General features: G+C 53.0%; 1 protein-coding gene across 1 annotated transcript in view; it reads right to left on the reverse strand.

Moving 5' to 3' along the window:
• Positions 1-16,296, reverse strand: part of TNR (tenascin R) — a 91,626-nt gene that overhangs the window by 19,129 nt on the left and 56,201 nt on the right. Inside the window, exons 2-8 of the mRNA XM_064515606.1 lie at positions 15,600-16,154; positions 12,612-13,088; positions 12,069-12,332; positions 11,789-11,904; positions 8,891-9,041; positions 5,419-5,688; positions 2,887-3,072 (exon numbers count right to left, since the gene is read on the reverse strand). Coding sequence (XP_064371676.1) covers positions 2,887-3,072; positions 5,419-5,688; positions 8,891-9,041; positions 11,789-11,904; positions 12,069-12,332; positions 12,612-13,088; positions 15,600-16,095 — 1,960 coding nt within the window. The 5' untranslated portion in view covers positions 16,096-16,154. The remainder of the gene's footprint in view (positions 1-2,886; positions 3,073-5,418; positions 5,689-8,890; positions 9,042-11,788; positions 11,905-12,068; positions 12,333-12,611; positions 13,089-15,599; positions 16,155-16,296) is intronic.

Here is a 16,296-nt window from a genome sequence, read left to right on the forward strand (position 1 = left end):
TGATTCAACATCAAATATTGTGACAGGGTTGGTTTCTTGAAAAAAAATAAATTATGCGGAGTAAATTAAATGCACATTAATTAATAAAGGCACAGTCTTTCTGGGAGCTGAATCAAACACGTTCTTTGTGGTTGACATATTCTGCAATTCCCATCTCAAGGGAGATGGAAATCTAGCTAATCTAGCTAATTTCCTGAGCACCTATTGCCGATCATTATTTTATCTTAGCGGAGCATCTCCTGCGTTTGTCTGTCACTTCTGTTTGGCTCCTGATGGCTTTATTTCTCTCCTGCCTGCGCGTTATTGATCTCTCCCATCGGGTTAGAAAAAGCTATAAAAACCCACCGGCAGAGCAAAGCCCGTTTCCACCGAGGCGGCCCTGCCGTAACGCAACGCAGCCCAGCGCGGGAGCCTCACCCCGCGACAGCCTCTGCCTCCCGCCTCGCACGGTGCCCGGGGAACACGCGCGCCTTAGTGCATGAGATTTTGTCGTGTTGGCTGGTGCTGGGAGGAGAACAGGTTTTTTCTCCTGTCGCAGGAGAACGGGAAGGTGGTAGCTGGGCATGGGATCACCTGCAGAAAGCCCTGCCCCCAGGAAATCTGTGTTTCCAGCTCTGCCTTGACCCTCGAGGCAGCATCTCCCTGTAAACCCAGCAGTGATTTTTAAGGCTAGCTGAGAGCCAGGCTCATGTCTCTGCAAGAGGACAAGGAGCGGAGGCTGCTGGCTTCCCACCAAAGGCCTCGGCAAAACAAGCACTGAAAATAAATCCCCCTCCAGGGCTGAACATCCTCGCAAAGGGAGTCAGAGGCAACGAGTTTCACGCTCCTCTGCAGCGCGCTGGGGAGATTAGCACGCGCTGGCTCCCGACGCCTCTGCGGCGTCGACACGCGCCTTCCCTGGCTAGGGATGACGAGGGTGAGGGAAGCCTTCGTCTGCTGCTCCGTCCCTCTTGCCAACATGCGCTTGCCAGGCCCAGCGGTGCCGCAGGCCAGGAGGAGGGCTTGGAGCAGGGACCCGGCTCCCGGGCACCTCGGCAGGCGCTTTTCTTTCCGCAGCTTTGAAAAAGGCTGGGTGGTTTCATGGACTTGAAACACTGAGCTTTGTCCTTTGCTCCTACCCTCTAAGCAATAAAAGTCTCCTGGAAAGGAGGAAAAGAGTCCGAGAGAAAGGAATTGGTTTGGTGGGGGGGGAAACAATGAGCAAGAAAATATATAATGAGGTCTCTTCTCCCCTAGCCGAGGGCGGCTGCTGTCGTTCGCCTTGCAAAGCTCCAGCCCTGCTTCTGTGTCTCTGCGAAGCGAGGCGAGATTTCCATCTTTGGAGAGCCACCCAGCGCCCCTCGGAGCTCAGCACCCCCTCCCAGGGCCCACGGTGCCCCGACCGCGCTGCCCTACGTCCGCTGCCGTCTCTTTCCTCCCACCCTTCTCGGCCTCCCTTCGTCCCAGGCCTGGGGTGCAATGAGTTGTGGGTGCCCTCAGGGCACGGGGCTCAGAGGAGGAGTCGCGCTGCCGCTGCTCTCCACCTCCGTGCTGGTGGGCTGCCGCGGAGCCGCAAAACAGCTGCTAGTGCCAGCGGCGGAAAAAGGGAGGCCTTCAAGCCAAATTTAAGTGCTTTCTCTTTTAGCAGGGTGGTATTTCTCTGCTGTAATTAGAATTTTTTTTGTTTGTTTATTATACAGTACCCTGGGAGCGAGAAGCAATGCACTTAGATGATGACGATGATGATGATGGAAAACAAGCACTATGTAAAAATCAGTTACGGCTACTGATTAAGCCTCCACGTCTCTGGAGTTGAGGCATGTAATGGAAGAGCAGCTAAATACCGAGGGGAATAGAGTCATTACAGAGAGCACTAAAGGACAGCGCTATCTATGAACATGTTGTTAACATGGTCCAGGGGGATTTTGCTTAACGCTGTCTGAGATTGGCAGTGGCAGGGAAGCGTCTGGAGCACGGCGTGTAATTCCAGCCTCTGCAGCACATAAATGCTGCCGATAATGGGGCACGCAGCATCCGCACCCTGGCAGCTTTTTCTTTTATAGCCTTCACTCAGACTTGTTTCTATGGACCCGTGTGGCTGAAGTGTGGGGAGATTCCCAAGGAGCAGTTGGGCCCTTTTTGGGCTGGGAAGGTGCCAGGAGGGCAAAGAGAAACCGAGAAATGCTGCTGTGTAGCATCGAAAAATGTGGTGGTGTGCGCTATGGAGCTAGGTGAATGTAAAGCTGAACGACTGGGTGTTTTTGCATGTGTGTAAATCATTTCTTTACCCCCAAATGCCACTGGACGTGCAGATTTGGCAGGCAAATAGTTGTAGTTGGGAAAAAAATACAGATCGCGTGTTGTTTTTCACGGTGTTTCTGAAAAGGGTGTTTGTGACTTGCCTGGCAACGCTCAGAGTGGGCGGTATTTGCAAATCGCAGGTGGCATCCATGTGCTACCCTGAATAAAGCAATGCCTGGGGGACCTGTGAAAAAATGGGATCCCCCGATTCAAACTGCTTTGTGCCTGATTTGGAAAAGGGTAATGAGCTCGGGGATCCCGGCTGCCTAATGGCTCGATATGGGATACCTAGGTTTGGGGCTCTTTCTCATTAAAGTGACTTGCAAATTTCTTCTGCTTATGTAGACAGTGCTTTGGGATGTGCACCAGTGTGCTTCCAGGGCAAGTCGGCCTGGACCACAAAAATGCTACTTTTCTGGGGGAGGGGGAAGAGGGGGAAATAATACTGTTTGCAGATCAACCTAAAACACCTTCCTTCCCCCATTTCTCCCTTTGCTCTCCGGCAGCCCTAGCTGGGATGCCCTGGGCGCTCGGATGGGACCACTGGAGATGCCACACTGGGCTCCTACCACCCAAATCGGACCTCCGCAGGAGGAGGGAGCCTACCTGCGAGGGTGGCCCTGGTTGTCGGGCCGCTGTCGCGGGGCACCAGCACTTCGTGGTACTGCTCCCCGGCCAGGGTGCTGTAGACCACGCGGTAGCTGTGCACCTCGGCCTCGCTGTTGTCCCAGGCGAGCTCGAGGCTGGCCGCCGTCCGGGCGCCCACGCGCAGGTTCTTGGGGGCATCGATCTCTGCGCGACACAAGGGACAGAGGCACCGGCTCAGCACGGCCGCGGCCGAGCCCGGCTCGATGCAACGCGGGTGCAGTCACAGCATCCCTCAGGGAGTTGCTCCTGGATCTAACGGCGTGTTATTTATAGAAGAAAAGCATTACTTCTTCCTATTTTGCAGTGAGGGAAACTGAGGCACCCTGCGTAAGAGGGAAAAAAGGGCTCTGCAGCAGTCGAGCATTGAACAGAGCTGCTGCAAATTTTGATGGGGTAGCTTGGGAGTACTTGAGCTTCTTTATAGACTCATTCACGTTCAGAGGTTGTTCAGACTGACGCTGCGCTGTGTTTATCAGCGCTGCTAAGGCTGTGTACCAAATCTGCTCGGGTTTGCACAATGCGTCTCTCCCGCGAGCTGCAGGTCTGTGTAGGCATCGCTACGAGACAGGATCTGGCAGTTGTTGAATGCTAGGAGACAGGGGTAATTACTGTTCTTTCCTGGATCAGATTTTTATGGGGGAATTTTTTATGTTGTCTTTTAGAAATAAAGCGAGGAAGGCCAACTCAGCAAATCAATTGCAGTGAAATTTGCGTTATAAATATATATCTATATAGAGATATATATGTACACACACAATTCACGCACTACAGTTATTGTAATGGAAGCCTGGTATCCACCAGTAATATACATGACAGGTAATTTATATACCATAAAATAGCATTGAAATATGCTCTCTACCTCCTCCTTTATGACATGGTAAATTAAACCTGCTAGCTATCTGCAGGCTTAACATTAATTAAAGTTTTACCGACCAGTTAGAGTATTCATATAAGATATAAAATAAGATAACCACATTTTTAACTGTGTTGCTTTCAGGCACTTGACTGCAGATTTCTCAGGCAATGCATCTGCCTCGGCTCCGGCCGCTGAGCAGGTACAGGAACGACCATCTTTTTAAAATCAGGCCTCTCGTGCCTAAAGAAGGTCCCTGATTTCTCTCAAGTACTGCATTTCTCGCAGTTTTGGTGCATTTGAAAATTGCACGCTGATCTACAGGTGTTATTAAGGGCATAACTTCTGGCTTCTGGTTTTTAAAGTTTGGCCACAGGCTCCAGCCTAGTTGAGGGGCTCAGTGTTCTTTGCAGCTGGTGGGAGGATGGGCTCGACGTGCTGCTGGCTGGGACCTTGTCCCCGTGGGGACGCGCAGGCAGCTCGACGCTGTGGAAGGAGGTGGCTGCGCTGGGACTCACCCTGAGACTGACACCTCAATTCAGGTATTTGAGGCAGTCACCTAAACGCCGGCATCTGGAGTCATCTGAGATGCCCAGGGCAATGTCAGAGATCCCCGCAGCACACAGGACGTAGCAGGGACTGTGGCACTAGAGGTTTAGGTAGCTGAACAGGAGTTTAGCAAGTAGTGGATGATGGACGGAGGACACTTCAGCTGACAAACCAGCAGCTTTCTGTTTCAGGGTGAGCTGGAGCTCTCTTTTGCTTTATTGACTTGCTTTGTAATGGGATCTGAGACACTTTAATTTGGACCTGAATCTTAACCTCGATGTTTTCCTTGTGCTGCTACCTCCTTCTGCTATATCAGATGAAACCTCAGCTCATTTGTGTTGGGGGGAAAAAGGACCTCGCTAAAGCACAGGCAGACTTGAGCACCTCTCAGTGTGGCGCAACCTTGATTTGGATCCAGCTATGCAAACGCACACCCTCGTTAAAGGCCAACCCATCTGCGGTTTGCAGCAGCGTGTCTCCGCCTCGCCGAGGTGCGCTCGCGCAGCGGTGAGCCCCGCGGGATAGCGCTGGCTCGGCTCCACCGATCGCTAGAGGTGCAGTCCGCCTTACGCCCGTGGACGCTCTGACTTGTGCCGCAGTGTTTATGCTCTGCAGAGCCGGGATGAGTTTTTAATCCTCACAAACAGATTGCAATTAGAAAAGACAAACAAATGCTTGCAGATAGGAAGGCACTGCTGGGGTTGAACCTTTTAAATGCTGGTAATCGCTGCTATACTGCAGGCAAAAACGTACAGGCGGCTATTGCACAGGTCTGCTAGAGAGGAAAAATCCTTAGCCGAGCAGTATTTACCCTGGAGTCGGACAGAAGCGGAGCTCACGCAGTGAGTCGCCATGCAGTGGACCTATTTCAAGGGATGTCACAAGACAGGGTCTCGTGGAGGTCAGGGACGTTTGCTCAAGGGCAAAGCTGGGTGGCAGTGGGGAAGAGCTGCATCGCCTTCCCCGTGCCCGGGTTTGGTCGGGCTGCAAGTGAGCCGGCCTAGGGGCTCCCCGCTCCCTTTCCAGGGGGACGAAGGTTAGTTAGACTCCGAGTTTGAAAACCAGTGAATCGGTCCACGGCCAGCTACCTGTGGTGAAGTGGGTGAGGGCAGCGTCGCTCTCGTTGGTGCCTCGCAGGCCGCTGACGGCCACCTCGTAGCGGGAGCCCGGGCGCAGGGCCTGCAGGGAGTACTGGCTCAGCGGGGGCTGCAGGCGGAAGGTGGTCTTCCCTCCCTCCCCGTTCACCAGCCCGTACTTCAGCAGGATGGTGTCCACCTTGGCGCGCGGCGGCGTCCACTCCACGAAGGCCACGGTGTCGGAGACATCCCGCACCAGGATCTGGGTCGGACCGTCAATTACTGGGGGAGAGACATGCGGGCGATGGTCAGGAAGGGGATGTGAGGCGGGCAGCAGCAGCACAGCATCGTAGGGCTGTTCAGCTGGGCCTTGCCAAGCTGCCCGGGGAATTGGGTCCTGGGGGGCTTCCCAGTCCTTTAACCCAATATCACAGCTCTTCTCTGAGCCCTCTCTGCTTTATCTACATCTCTCCTGAGCTGTGGATACTGGACCAAGACCTAGAAGCTCTCCCATCAATGCCTGCTACAGCTATAATACAACTCATGCCCTTGTCTTGAGCTGTTCATTGGCAGCAAGTCCTCTCTGGCTTTTTCAGGAAGCATCTCCCAGGACAAAACCTCTACCTCTGACTGTGGTCCATGTTCTTTGTTCCTAGATGAATGCCCACAGTTTGGGGTGTGTTAAGATACACACAGGTTTTGCATGCCCAGCTCTTCAAGTCATTCAAACTGTTCTTTATTGATGATTCCCTTCCACTTGACTTACTCTTTCCCTAACCTTTCTATCATTGGCAAAATCTATCAGCAACGATTTTATGTCTTTTGAAAGGCATTGACAAAGTGTTAAATACTGTGGGGCCGAGAACTGATCCAAATGATCAAGAAATGAGGAACGTCTCTAGAAATGTTCCTGCTCTGGTGCCAATTCCTGGTTTGTAGTTGAGCTGCAAGATCGGTGAGCTAGCCAGCTCTTAATAACGTGACAGTTTTTGAAGTATTAGCATGGAAAAGAGAGGAGAAAATGACAACTGCTTTTGTGGCTCTTTAGAATGAGCTGGGGATGACAATATATTGGATGTTGACCAAGCCTCTTTAAAAAAAGGGATTTTAGCTAAAGTGCTCATGCTGGGCATCTCCTGAGAGATGCTCTTTCTCTTGCTGTCTTCACTTCTTTCTCCTGGGCCTCAAACTCCCATGAGACTATTTCAGCTTTCTTTTTTAGAGAAGTGGTATCTTTCCTGCTCTGCATCCCCCAAAACTAAGCTTCTGAAAAACGTGGGCTCAAAGTCGGTCGAGTGATGCTTTAAGTCCAACAGCATCTCAAGGTCTTACCTGTTTTAATGACCAAAAGGGGGCAAATGCTGGGCTATTGCTCATGTAACCAGTACATTAACAGCCACAACCTGCTGAGCGGCCAGTTTTATGACTTACTTTCTATCCAGGCGTTTGCGGTCTATTTTCCACATTTTCATTGTATGGTGGTTTCTTGCACTTGTGACAGCTTATATGATGACAAGGTGAGGAAAAAACACACTGGTCTTGTAATTCAGGTTATTCTGAATGCAAGTACAGCTCATATATAAAAATGTCATTTCATAATAAGTATGTATGTGCTGTATCTCAGGGTGGGAAGATCCCGGGGGTGAAGTGCCTGGGTAGGTAAGAGAGAGGTTTAGGATATAAGCGTGGAGGAACTGGAAGCAGTGGATGTGAGGTCTGTGAAAGAAACTGCAGTGGAAAAGTAAGGAGTGCTGGAAAGCAGCGTGTTTGGGGGGCAAAGCAATGGGGTAGGAGCCAGGTGTCCAACACAGCCAGGGCCAGATTCCACTTGAATCTCCAATTCCCAGTCACTGAGATGGTGCTGGAGAGCATAAAGGGCTACTAACAAGTTGTTGGCAAGTTGTGCGGCATGAAACTGCTCCTTCCCTGCTTGATCCCATCACCCAGGACAAGGTGCTGAGAGAAAAGAAGAATGCTGGGGGCAACCTATGGCAGATAGGATAATGCTGGATGCCTTCTGGAGTGAAGAGCTAGGATCCTGCCTAGCTAGCTGCACTTCTTTACAAAAGTAAATCACTGAGCTTGAGGTATTAGCTTTTTTTTTTGCTTTTCTTTTCGGGAGAGGGAAAGGAAGATTTTGCTTGACCAGGAGATGTCCCTGTTAAGCCATGCGGAGCTGAGCACAGAGGCAAAGCAGTAGGACAGGACTGTGTCAAGGAAGCTAAAATCTGCAGCAAGCTGCCAATGGTTGCTGCTGGTGGCTGAACCCTCCCCTTCACTCTGTCATGCTCTCCGCGGGCTCAGAGACGGCCCCTGCCTCTAGTAAGCCTCAAATTAGCAGCCTGAAGAGAACACCACCTCGTTATAACCTTCCAGGAGCTATTTAAATGCCGTTTCCGTTTGCGACAGCTTGGATGGAGGTAGATGTCTGCCTGGCTGCCAAGTCAGATTGCAGCAGATTTGGCATGGAGAGCCCCTTCTGCGTGGTGGCTATGCACTGTGCCCATCACCAGATTTCCTCCAGCAAGGAAAGGACCCAGCTCGTTTGCACTTGCGGAATTTCATCTAGTCAATGGGGCGGACAAGTGACCGACCAAATAAATCGGTTAGGAGGGGAGGTGATGCTGTTTCTGGCTCTATGCCCCACTGCCTAATTTGACTGAATTGGTGGGAGTAGAGGGCATTTAGCAGCACAAAAGCAGGTGGGAATTTTAATCTCTCTGTTATTTGAGTAGGCAGTACCTTTATAGAGATGCTTCTTGGAGGTATCCAGCCTCTGAAATGTGCCTCAAGTGAGATTACAGGAGAAAAGGAATTTATCTGGATATATAGTAATAGCTGACCAGTGCCTTCACTCACAACCCCATTAACCTCGCCATGGTGTCTTCTGTGCCAGCAGTAATTTGGGAGGGAGCGTGACAAAATACTACATGAAAAAGCTGTTGCTGCGATGCACCCCTGGCATTGGGGCTGTTTGGCTAAGCCCCCCAGATTTGGGCTGTTTGATTGAAGGAAACCACCTTTCTGCGTTTGATGCTCTGAATGCCTGGCGCTGGCAGGTTTTGTGGCCCCAGCCCATCTCGCTAGCAGGTCTTGTGCTTGGAGCTGAGTTTGATGTAGGAGGGCTGTGATTTCTGGCATTATTATGTGCTTGGGCAGAGCGCTGCTGGCTTGCCTGACCATGGCATAGGGCAGAGGATGCACCTCAGGGGCTATTTGCGTTGGTCTAGTAAATGTAGTATTGCCAATTACTGCCAGTAGAGAGGGCGCTTGGGGAGGTGATCAAAACACTCATTTCAAGCCTTCACAGAGCCCCAAACCGGTGTCTTTTCAGGGCTTAAAAAAATCTCCACTTAAGGCGAGTTTCACTAGTTTAACCCCTGCTGGAATAATGCCAGATGCAGGGGCTGCTTTTGCAACTGGGGGACGTAACCAGGCTCTTATTTTGGGGAGCTGGGCACGCGGGGGGACAGGGTTCACTCACAGGTGGAGACGCTGTCGGATGCGGGGGGGCTCCTGGCTTGCTCCTTGAGGGCCACCACGGTGACTGTGTACTCCTCGCCCGGCTTCAGGCCCGTCTGGTTGAAGGTGGTGACGCTGCTGGGGAGCTGCGCGATCACGCCGCCCTCGTTGTTCTGCCGGGGGGACAAACGAGCGTTGGCAATTAGCAACGCCTAACGGAGGCACAAGAGCGGGAGAGGTTTTTGGGGCACGGCTGGCATGCACATGCGGGGACCCAGCGGGGCTCAGGAGCACGCTGTTGCTGGGACGGGCTCCTGCCACATCTTTTTTGTCTGTGCAGCTTTTAGCCAGCCCCATGGCTCACTTCTCCCGGGGCTGGCACGGCTCTGTGCCCCAAATCTGCTCCCTGCCAGAGGAGGAACGGGCTCCTCCACCCCGACCCCAGTGCCCGGCACTTCCCACCTTGGCTCATGGACTTGCAGAAATCTGGAACCCACGAAATGCTGAGCACCCAGGCTTTTGGTCTGAGGAATCCTCCCCCATCCCCTGTTTTTCCCCCTGTGCAGTATTTTGCCGTCTATGTGTACGTTGCCAGCTGGTTGCCTCCAGAAGAGACAAGGTAATAAAATCAGAGCCTGAGCTACACTCTCTTTGCCTCTGCAGCTGCTATTCTGGTGCCAGGAGCCTTCTGCAGTTTGTATATTGGTATGAAACTGTAAGGTCTTTATTTTGGCATACACTGCTTTTTAAGCATCTTTATTAAATTCATTATGCTTCATGTTTTTGCTCTGAAAAACGTAAGTCTTTAAGCAATTGCAAATGTCACCTTTCCTGCCAATGTTTGGACAATGGATCTTTTCTCCCTGCTGTCTTCACTAATAATATACTAAACAAATCTTTGCACATAGCTCTCAATTCATATTCATCTCTGTTCTCATTAAACAGGAAATCTTCCATTTTACCCCTAAATTGCCATTTTACCTTTCCTGATTTTCTTTCCTAAATCTTTCACTGCTTCATCTTTCCACCCCGAGCTCTAGTGTCGCACAGAGCCATTCTCATTACCGCAAAGCTCTTTGTGTTGGTTTTTTTTTGGTCTCCCTTTTCCTTTTCGGCCCATGAGCAAACATGCAATCGCTGCTTGACACGGCTCTTGTGGCGTGCGAGCGACGTGGGAGCACAGCAGTGGGGTTCCCCCGCAGCAGGGTGGTGCGCGCATCCTCTCTGAGCTGGCAGGGACCGCGACAGCCAGCCTCTTGCCCAATTTTCGGAAGGGTAGAGCACTCTTGCTTTTGCAAGCGCACGGCTGAGATGTGAGTTGCGATATTAATGTTACAGCATGCACCTGGTGTTTCCAGCTGCCCACTGTTGGACTACCTTTTGCTTTTATTTGGGGTGCGGCAATGAAAAGAGGCAGGTCAGGTTTAGCGTCTGCTGGAGCGAGCTTTGCTTCCAGGGAGGCAGGAAGACAGCACCCTCTGCCTAATTTTAGGAGGAAAGGCGGTGTGACATAGGGCGATTTCAGCAGCGGCGTGCAGGCGTCTGAGCGCAATTGGGCCTTGCAATGTAAGAATATGCACTTTGCCGATGGATACCAACAGACTTAAATGCCCCATGAGCTCCATCCCTTTGCTCCTCCTGAAATCCTGCAGCCCTGGAACAGCTATCCTTTTGCTCTCTGTTTCCCCGTTTAAATGATGAAATGCTTTGGTTGGTTTGAGAGTTTTAAGAAGACCTTTTCCCATCATTTAAAGTTCGGACAAATTTGGCCTGAAAAAACTGATTTGAGATAGGCTGAAACACTCAAGACCACAGAAAAGAAAGCTATTATGAAGCCAAAAGGGTGAGGAGAAAGCGCCTGTGCTTTTATTTCGCTTTTCTTGCAGGGGACCTGGTGCCTGGTGCCATGACAATCAGGTCCACGCAGCCACCTGAGGGTGGAGATTGGCTTTAACAAAGAAAGAGCCCAGGGGAGAAGCTCGCTTCCACCACGGCGATACCTTAAAATGCCTATATAACCACTTATCTGCTTCATGGGCACCCTGTAAAGATTAATTCACGAGTATCAGAGAAACATTTTAACGATATGCTAGTTTTTGCTACTAAACCGAAAGTGCTGCTGACCTTTCCGTTACACGGGCTTATTGTTTAGTATTTTATCCTGACGGTGAATGAAAATTACCTCTGGGTTTATAATGGCAATGCATGAACTTTGACTTTGGAGAAAATTTTCTGTGTGGGTCTAAAATTGCAATGAGATCCTTCCAGCCTTTTTGAAAAGCAAAGTGGGGAACGAGCTATTTAAAGCAATTGGGCCCTCGTTTTGTAGTGTTTCTAATTGTACTTTTACAGTTAAGAGCTTTTAAAACTTTAGGGCCAAGTTCTGCCGTTCTCTGCTGCCCAGAGCTGCCTTTTACTCCAGTGAGAATATTGTACAAGTGAAAATGGCATAATTGAGCCCTTAATCAGCATTTCTTTTACTGCTGGGGATTGAATGCTCTTGTAAAGAGGCTCCATATACAATTGAAGCTATACTTATGGATAAATGGTGTAGAAATTATGAATATAGATGAAATACTTGATGTACAATTTTTGTTATCATGCATAGAAAATACGTGATATTTAGGGCAACATTTTCATCCTTTCATCTTTTCTGGCACAAATTCTACCTGTCCATCACTGTGATTAAAATTCTGTGGCAGGAATTATCTGCGCGTGTGACCGTAGGTTGTTGAAGGTTGTTGTCTGCGAGCTCACGGTTGTTCGGTTAAATCTAGGCTTCCCGAAGTAGCTTAATGCACAGAGAGATGGGGTGTGGGAGGAGGAGGAGGAAGGGACCTGCCTTTGGGGTGGCCCGCGCCAAAGCTAGCTGCGGAGCAGCGCTGCCGGCGGCGACGGTGGCCAGCGCTGCCGGCGTTACCTTGGGGATGAAGCTGATCTCCCAGCCGTCGAAAGGGAAGGAGAAGGGCTCCCACTGCACCTCGGCAGTCGTCTCGGTGATGGTCTTGAACTTCAGCCCCTGCGGCGTGGCGAGGTCTGGAAGGGAGCACCGGCGCGGTGAGTGGCGAGGCTGTGGCGCGCGGCCTCCCGGCCCCCGCCCCGCTCCCGGCCCTGGGGCTCCCGCTGGGATGAGCTTTTGGGTTTCCTTTTAGGAAATATATCACTCAAGAAACAGCGACTCGCTCCGTAGCCGTACTTACTGGTGGTCGCCTTGGCGGTGACGGGGGCGCTGAGGACGCTGCCGACCACGGCGTAGACGCTGAGGTTGTACGTCAGGCCCGGCTCCAGCGGCCGGATGGTGATGGCGCCCCAGTCGCCGGGCACCCGCTGCTGCAGCCGGCCGCCCCCGGGCCCGGCCGGCTCGTAGGAGACCACGAACTCCGCCGCCGCCGCCGGGCCGTCCCACGCCAGCTCCACGCTGTCGTCGCCCACGCCGGCCACGCGCAGGTTTTCCGGAGGCGCCACTGGCGGGGAAGGCCGGAGGTGAGGGGGAGGCATCGGGCGTCGCGCGAAATGGCGGCGGTGGGGGGCGTCCGCGGGGCCTCCCCGGCGAGCTGCCTCCCCCAGGAGATCCCCGAGGACCTCCTGGTGTCCCTCGCACCCGGGGGGGCCTTGATGGCCACCTCGAGGGCGGCCAAAGGGGCCGCAGCGGAGAGGCCCCGCGGGCCACGGCCCGGCCGCCCCTGCCCGCAACGCCCCAGCTTCACGGCCGCCGCGGCGCGCGCCCCCGGGCCGGGCCCTACCTGCCGAGCAGTCGGGCCCCGCGTAGCCGTCCTCGCAGGCGCAGAGCCCCTCGCGGCAGGCGCCGCGGCCGCTGCAGGCGTTGGGGCAGCGGGGCTGGCCGCAGTCGTCGCCGGCGAAGCCCTCCTCGCAGAGGCAGGTGCCGTTGGCGCAGCGGCCCCGGCCCGAGCAGTCGCGGGGGCAGCGGGGCTGGCCGCAGTCGTCGCCGGCGAAGCCCTCCTCGCAGAGGCAGGCGCCGTCCACGCAGAGCCCCCGGGCGCTGCAGTCGGCGGGGCAGCGGCGCTCGGAGCAGTCGTCGCCGCCGTAGTCGCCGTCGCAGACGCACTGGCCCTCGACGCAGGCGCCGCGGCGCGAGCAGCCCCGCGGGCAGCGGGGCTCCGAGCAGTTGCTGCCCGCCCAGCCCTCGTCGCAGACGCAGCCGCACGCCGCCAGGCTGAAGTTGCCGTGCCCGCTGCAGGGCGGCAGGAAATCCAGCTGCCCTGGGACAACGCAGAGCCGCGCGTCAGGCGCCGGCCCCCCGCCACGGCGCCGCAAAACGCCCCGGCGTAGCCCGACACCCCGGCGCCGGCCCCTGGGGAAAGGCTGGGAGAAACCAGGCGAGCAGAAGGTGGCCCTCGCCCCGGTTTAGCTCTCGACCGGGGAAGAAGCCTTCCCCAACCAACTCCTCTGCCCCAGCCACGATTTTTGCACGCTCCGCTTGAACCCTCCCCACCCGCTAATGGTCTCCTTTCACAGGTGGGCGATCCAGCGCTGCTCGCCCAAGAAGCAGGTCGGCACCCAGAGGCGTCGCCTCCCTCGCCTCGCTGCCGTGCCGGGGGGAGCCTGCTCAAGGTGGGGCTTTGCGCGGGTTTGGGGCACGCTGGGGTGGTGGGAGCCGGAGGCGTCCGCACGGCCAAAATCTAGCAATACCCATGGTTTGCCTGGCAGCTTCCCACCGCGCTCCCTGGAGCGATGGGAAGGAGGGGCTGACTGCTCTCTGACTGACGTCGCCAACGCGCCTCTGTTTTGCCCTATAAGACCGACACCACCGCTCTAGCTTAAAGCTTACACCAACCATGCTAACTTTCCCCCTACTAGTTTTTACTGCCTTTCTTCTTCAAACGCTTAAAGACCCAAAGCCATGGTTTCGGCGTGGCACGTTCTGGTGGAGTCCGGGCCCCACAGGGCACCCTCCAGGTTACCCTTGTGCATGGATCATACGCCCCTGTAAAAGGGACTGGCTATACCTTGGGCCAGACCGGCCTGCTTGGATTACGTTGCAGGATATTTCCCGTATCGACTGCAAATCTTGGGAATGGTGATGCTATTTTCTTTAGATCTCAGCCTCTAGTTAAGTTATCAAAAGAGGAGAGCGGAAGCTTGTGGGTTTGCTGGAATATAGAGGCTCTCCCTGGGGAAATGTCTCAGGCTGCGGGGTAGGGATCCTGATCTTATTTGCAGTGCAGTGAATTGAAAGCAACTTCAGGAAAATGAATGAAATGACTCCAGATTTACTTCAGTGTGCATCTGCAATTGGAGGGGAGGCTCCACCGAGTGATAAATGTTTAATGGGACCGTCTACATATGTTGCAAGTAACCCAAATTGGTCTATCGGAGCTTCAAATGAACTCCTCTAAAACATGTTCTTCCCATTGCATTTCCTACTTGATTTTAACTACTGCTTTAACCACCAGTGGCATACTTGGGGGTTTTCCATTTTTCTTCTACATAATGCAGCTGATGACTATGGCAGGCAGAGACAAGGGCCAAGTTCATTGCTGGGATTGCGCTGACCTCCACCAGCTGCATATGAGGTGTCACTCTGAACCACCCATATGCACGTGTAGGTTTCTGTTTTCTCCCTCCCCATCCCTTGCTCTAACTCTCTCACCCCTCACACTGACCTGAATCGCTCTGCTTTTATTCTAATGTGTCATTAGCAGAGGAGACTGCTTGAAGGCCACTGGAAAACCACAGTAATAGCTGCAAAATTTAAAGAAAGGCAGTGGGCCCTGGGGAACACAGGTTTGTTTTTGATTTTTCCTTCACCCTGTTGTCGTTTTGTGCCCGAAGAGCAGTTTCCCTGCTGGGCAATGGGCCTTGCATGCCTGGCCTTGCTTGGCTGTTCCTCCCTGCGAGGAGCCCGCATCCGCTCCTGCCGAGACCTGGGCAAGGTCTGGGTTGACTGAGGGGGCAAGCAGATACGCTGTGTGAAACATCGCTCTTATGAAGCTCTCTGAGATGTATGGAAAATCATCTGTGTGCTAGCTCCCACGCTATTGAAATTCAGTCTGTAAACCAAACCTTTCATAACCCATCTCATTTTAACAACACACTATTTCCCTGGCTCTGAAGAACAGCCTTGTAGAAAAGAGGAACTGAACTGTGTCTTTTGAAAGAGTAACCCTAATGGAGGACTAACAGAAAGCTTCATAAAGCTTGCGTATTATTATTCAGTTGAAGTATCCTGTTGATAGTTTTGTGCCTGCATTATAGGTTTTGTTTATGTCTTTCATGGCAACAGAAGTTATTCCCTGTATTTTTTTTTTAAGCTCTGATTTTCATATCTATTCACTCTTCCTACAGAGAAGATGAAGAAGTTGTATATTGCTGCCTCCCGCGGTGCTGCCTTCAGCTCAGGGACACCTTAGGAAATCAGGAGATGTCTCTCTCCTCCCTGTCCTGTGAGAAGTTATGGATCTCTAATCAGGATTGCTAAGGAATGGAGGGTCATGGAGGTCACCCGCTGCTCCCTGCCAGCCTGGGTGCTTGAGTTACCAAATCCCTCCCCTGGGAGCTTTCCTGCCTCGGAGGACCTAAGCTAGGCTTCTTCCTAATGAATTTAGGCCAAGAAGTGGAGTGGCCTGAGCAAAGGTGTGGCCACGGCACCATGGGTGAACATAGGTTTTCCTCCGTGGTTACCAGGTGGCATCACCGGCCTGCATTCATTGCTCCTTGCTTTTGCTTGAGCCCTTAGTCCCCATCAAGATCTAACAGGATCACATTACTACCTGTGGCTGCATTTTCTTGGCAGCAATTGGAGTTGCATTGGTCCCGGAGAATGGAGACCTCCCTCTCCAGCATCTCAATCCTGCTCAGCAGATCCTGCATGGACGGGAAGGAGGTGGAGCACTTGCAGGCCTGCTTGGGCAAGTTTATCCTGTGGGTGAAGGTGACCTGGCTCTCGCTGTCTGAGGTCTGCTCTGCGTACTCCGCCATCCTGTCGTCTTCTGAACTCACCTCCTCAGCTGAAGACTTGAGCATTGACGAACAGCAGCTGTCCAGGGGGATGTTAATGTTGTAGATGTGGTGGAAGACCATGGGCTGCTCTTTGATGGGTGGGCTGCAGTTGGCAACGCTGCCCTCCTCATCCACCACTGGCCTCTTGGCTGCCTCTGTTGTCACTTCTAGTCGGCACTCCAAAGGCTTGAGGATGGCGCCTAGCAGTAGCAAGTTGAAGCTGATAAGCACATTCCTCAGGACTGGGTTTTCACTGTCAGTCCCCATTTTCTTGGGAAAAAAAAAGCCTTCTAAGCCAGCCTTGGTCAGCCAAGCTCTGGGAGGACCTGGGGACACAGAAGAGAAAGAGCATGCGTGGTGTTAGCCTTGAAATAGGGGGGCTGCACTCACGTTAGAGAGGGGAATCCTTCTGGGCGAGATGTCCAGAGAGATGTTCAGTGCAGACTCAATCTGAGCACGGTCTTGCTG

Source organism: Dromaius novaehollandiae, chromosome 8, assembly GCF_036370855.1.
Source record: "Dromaius novaehollandiae isolate bDroNov1 chromosome 8, bDroNov1.hap1, whole genome shotgun sequence".
Taxonomy (NCBI): domain Eukaryota; kingdom Metazoa; phylum Chordata; class Aves; order Casuariiformes; family Dromaiidae; genus Dromaius; species Dromaius novaehollandiae.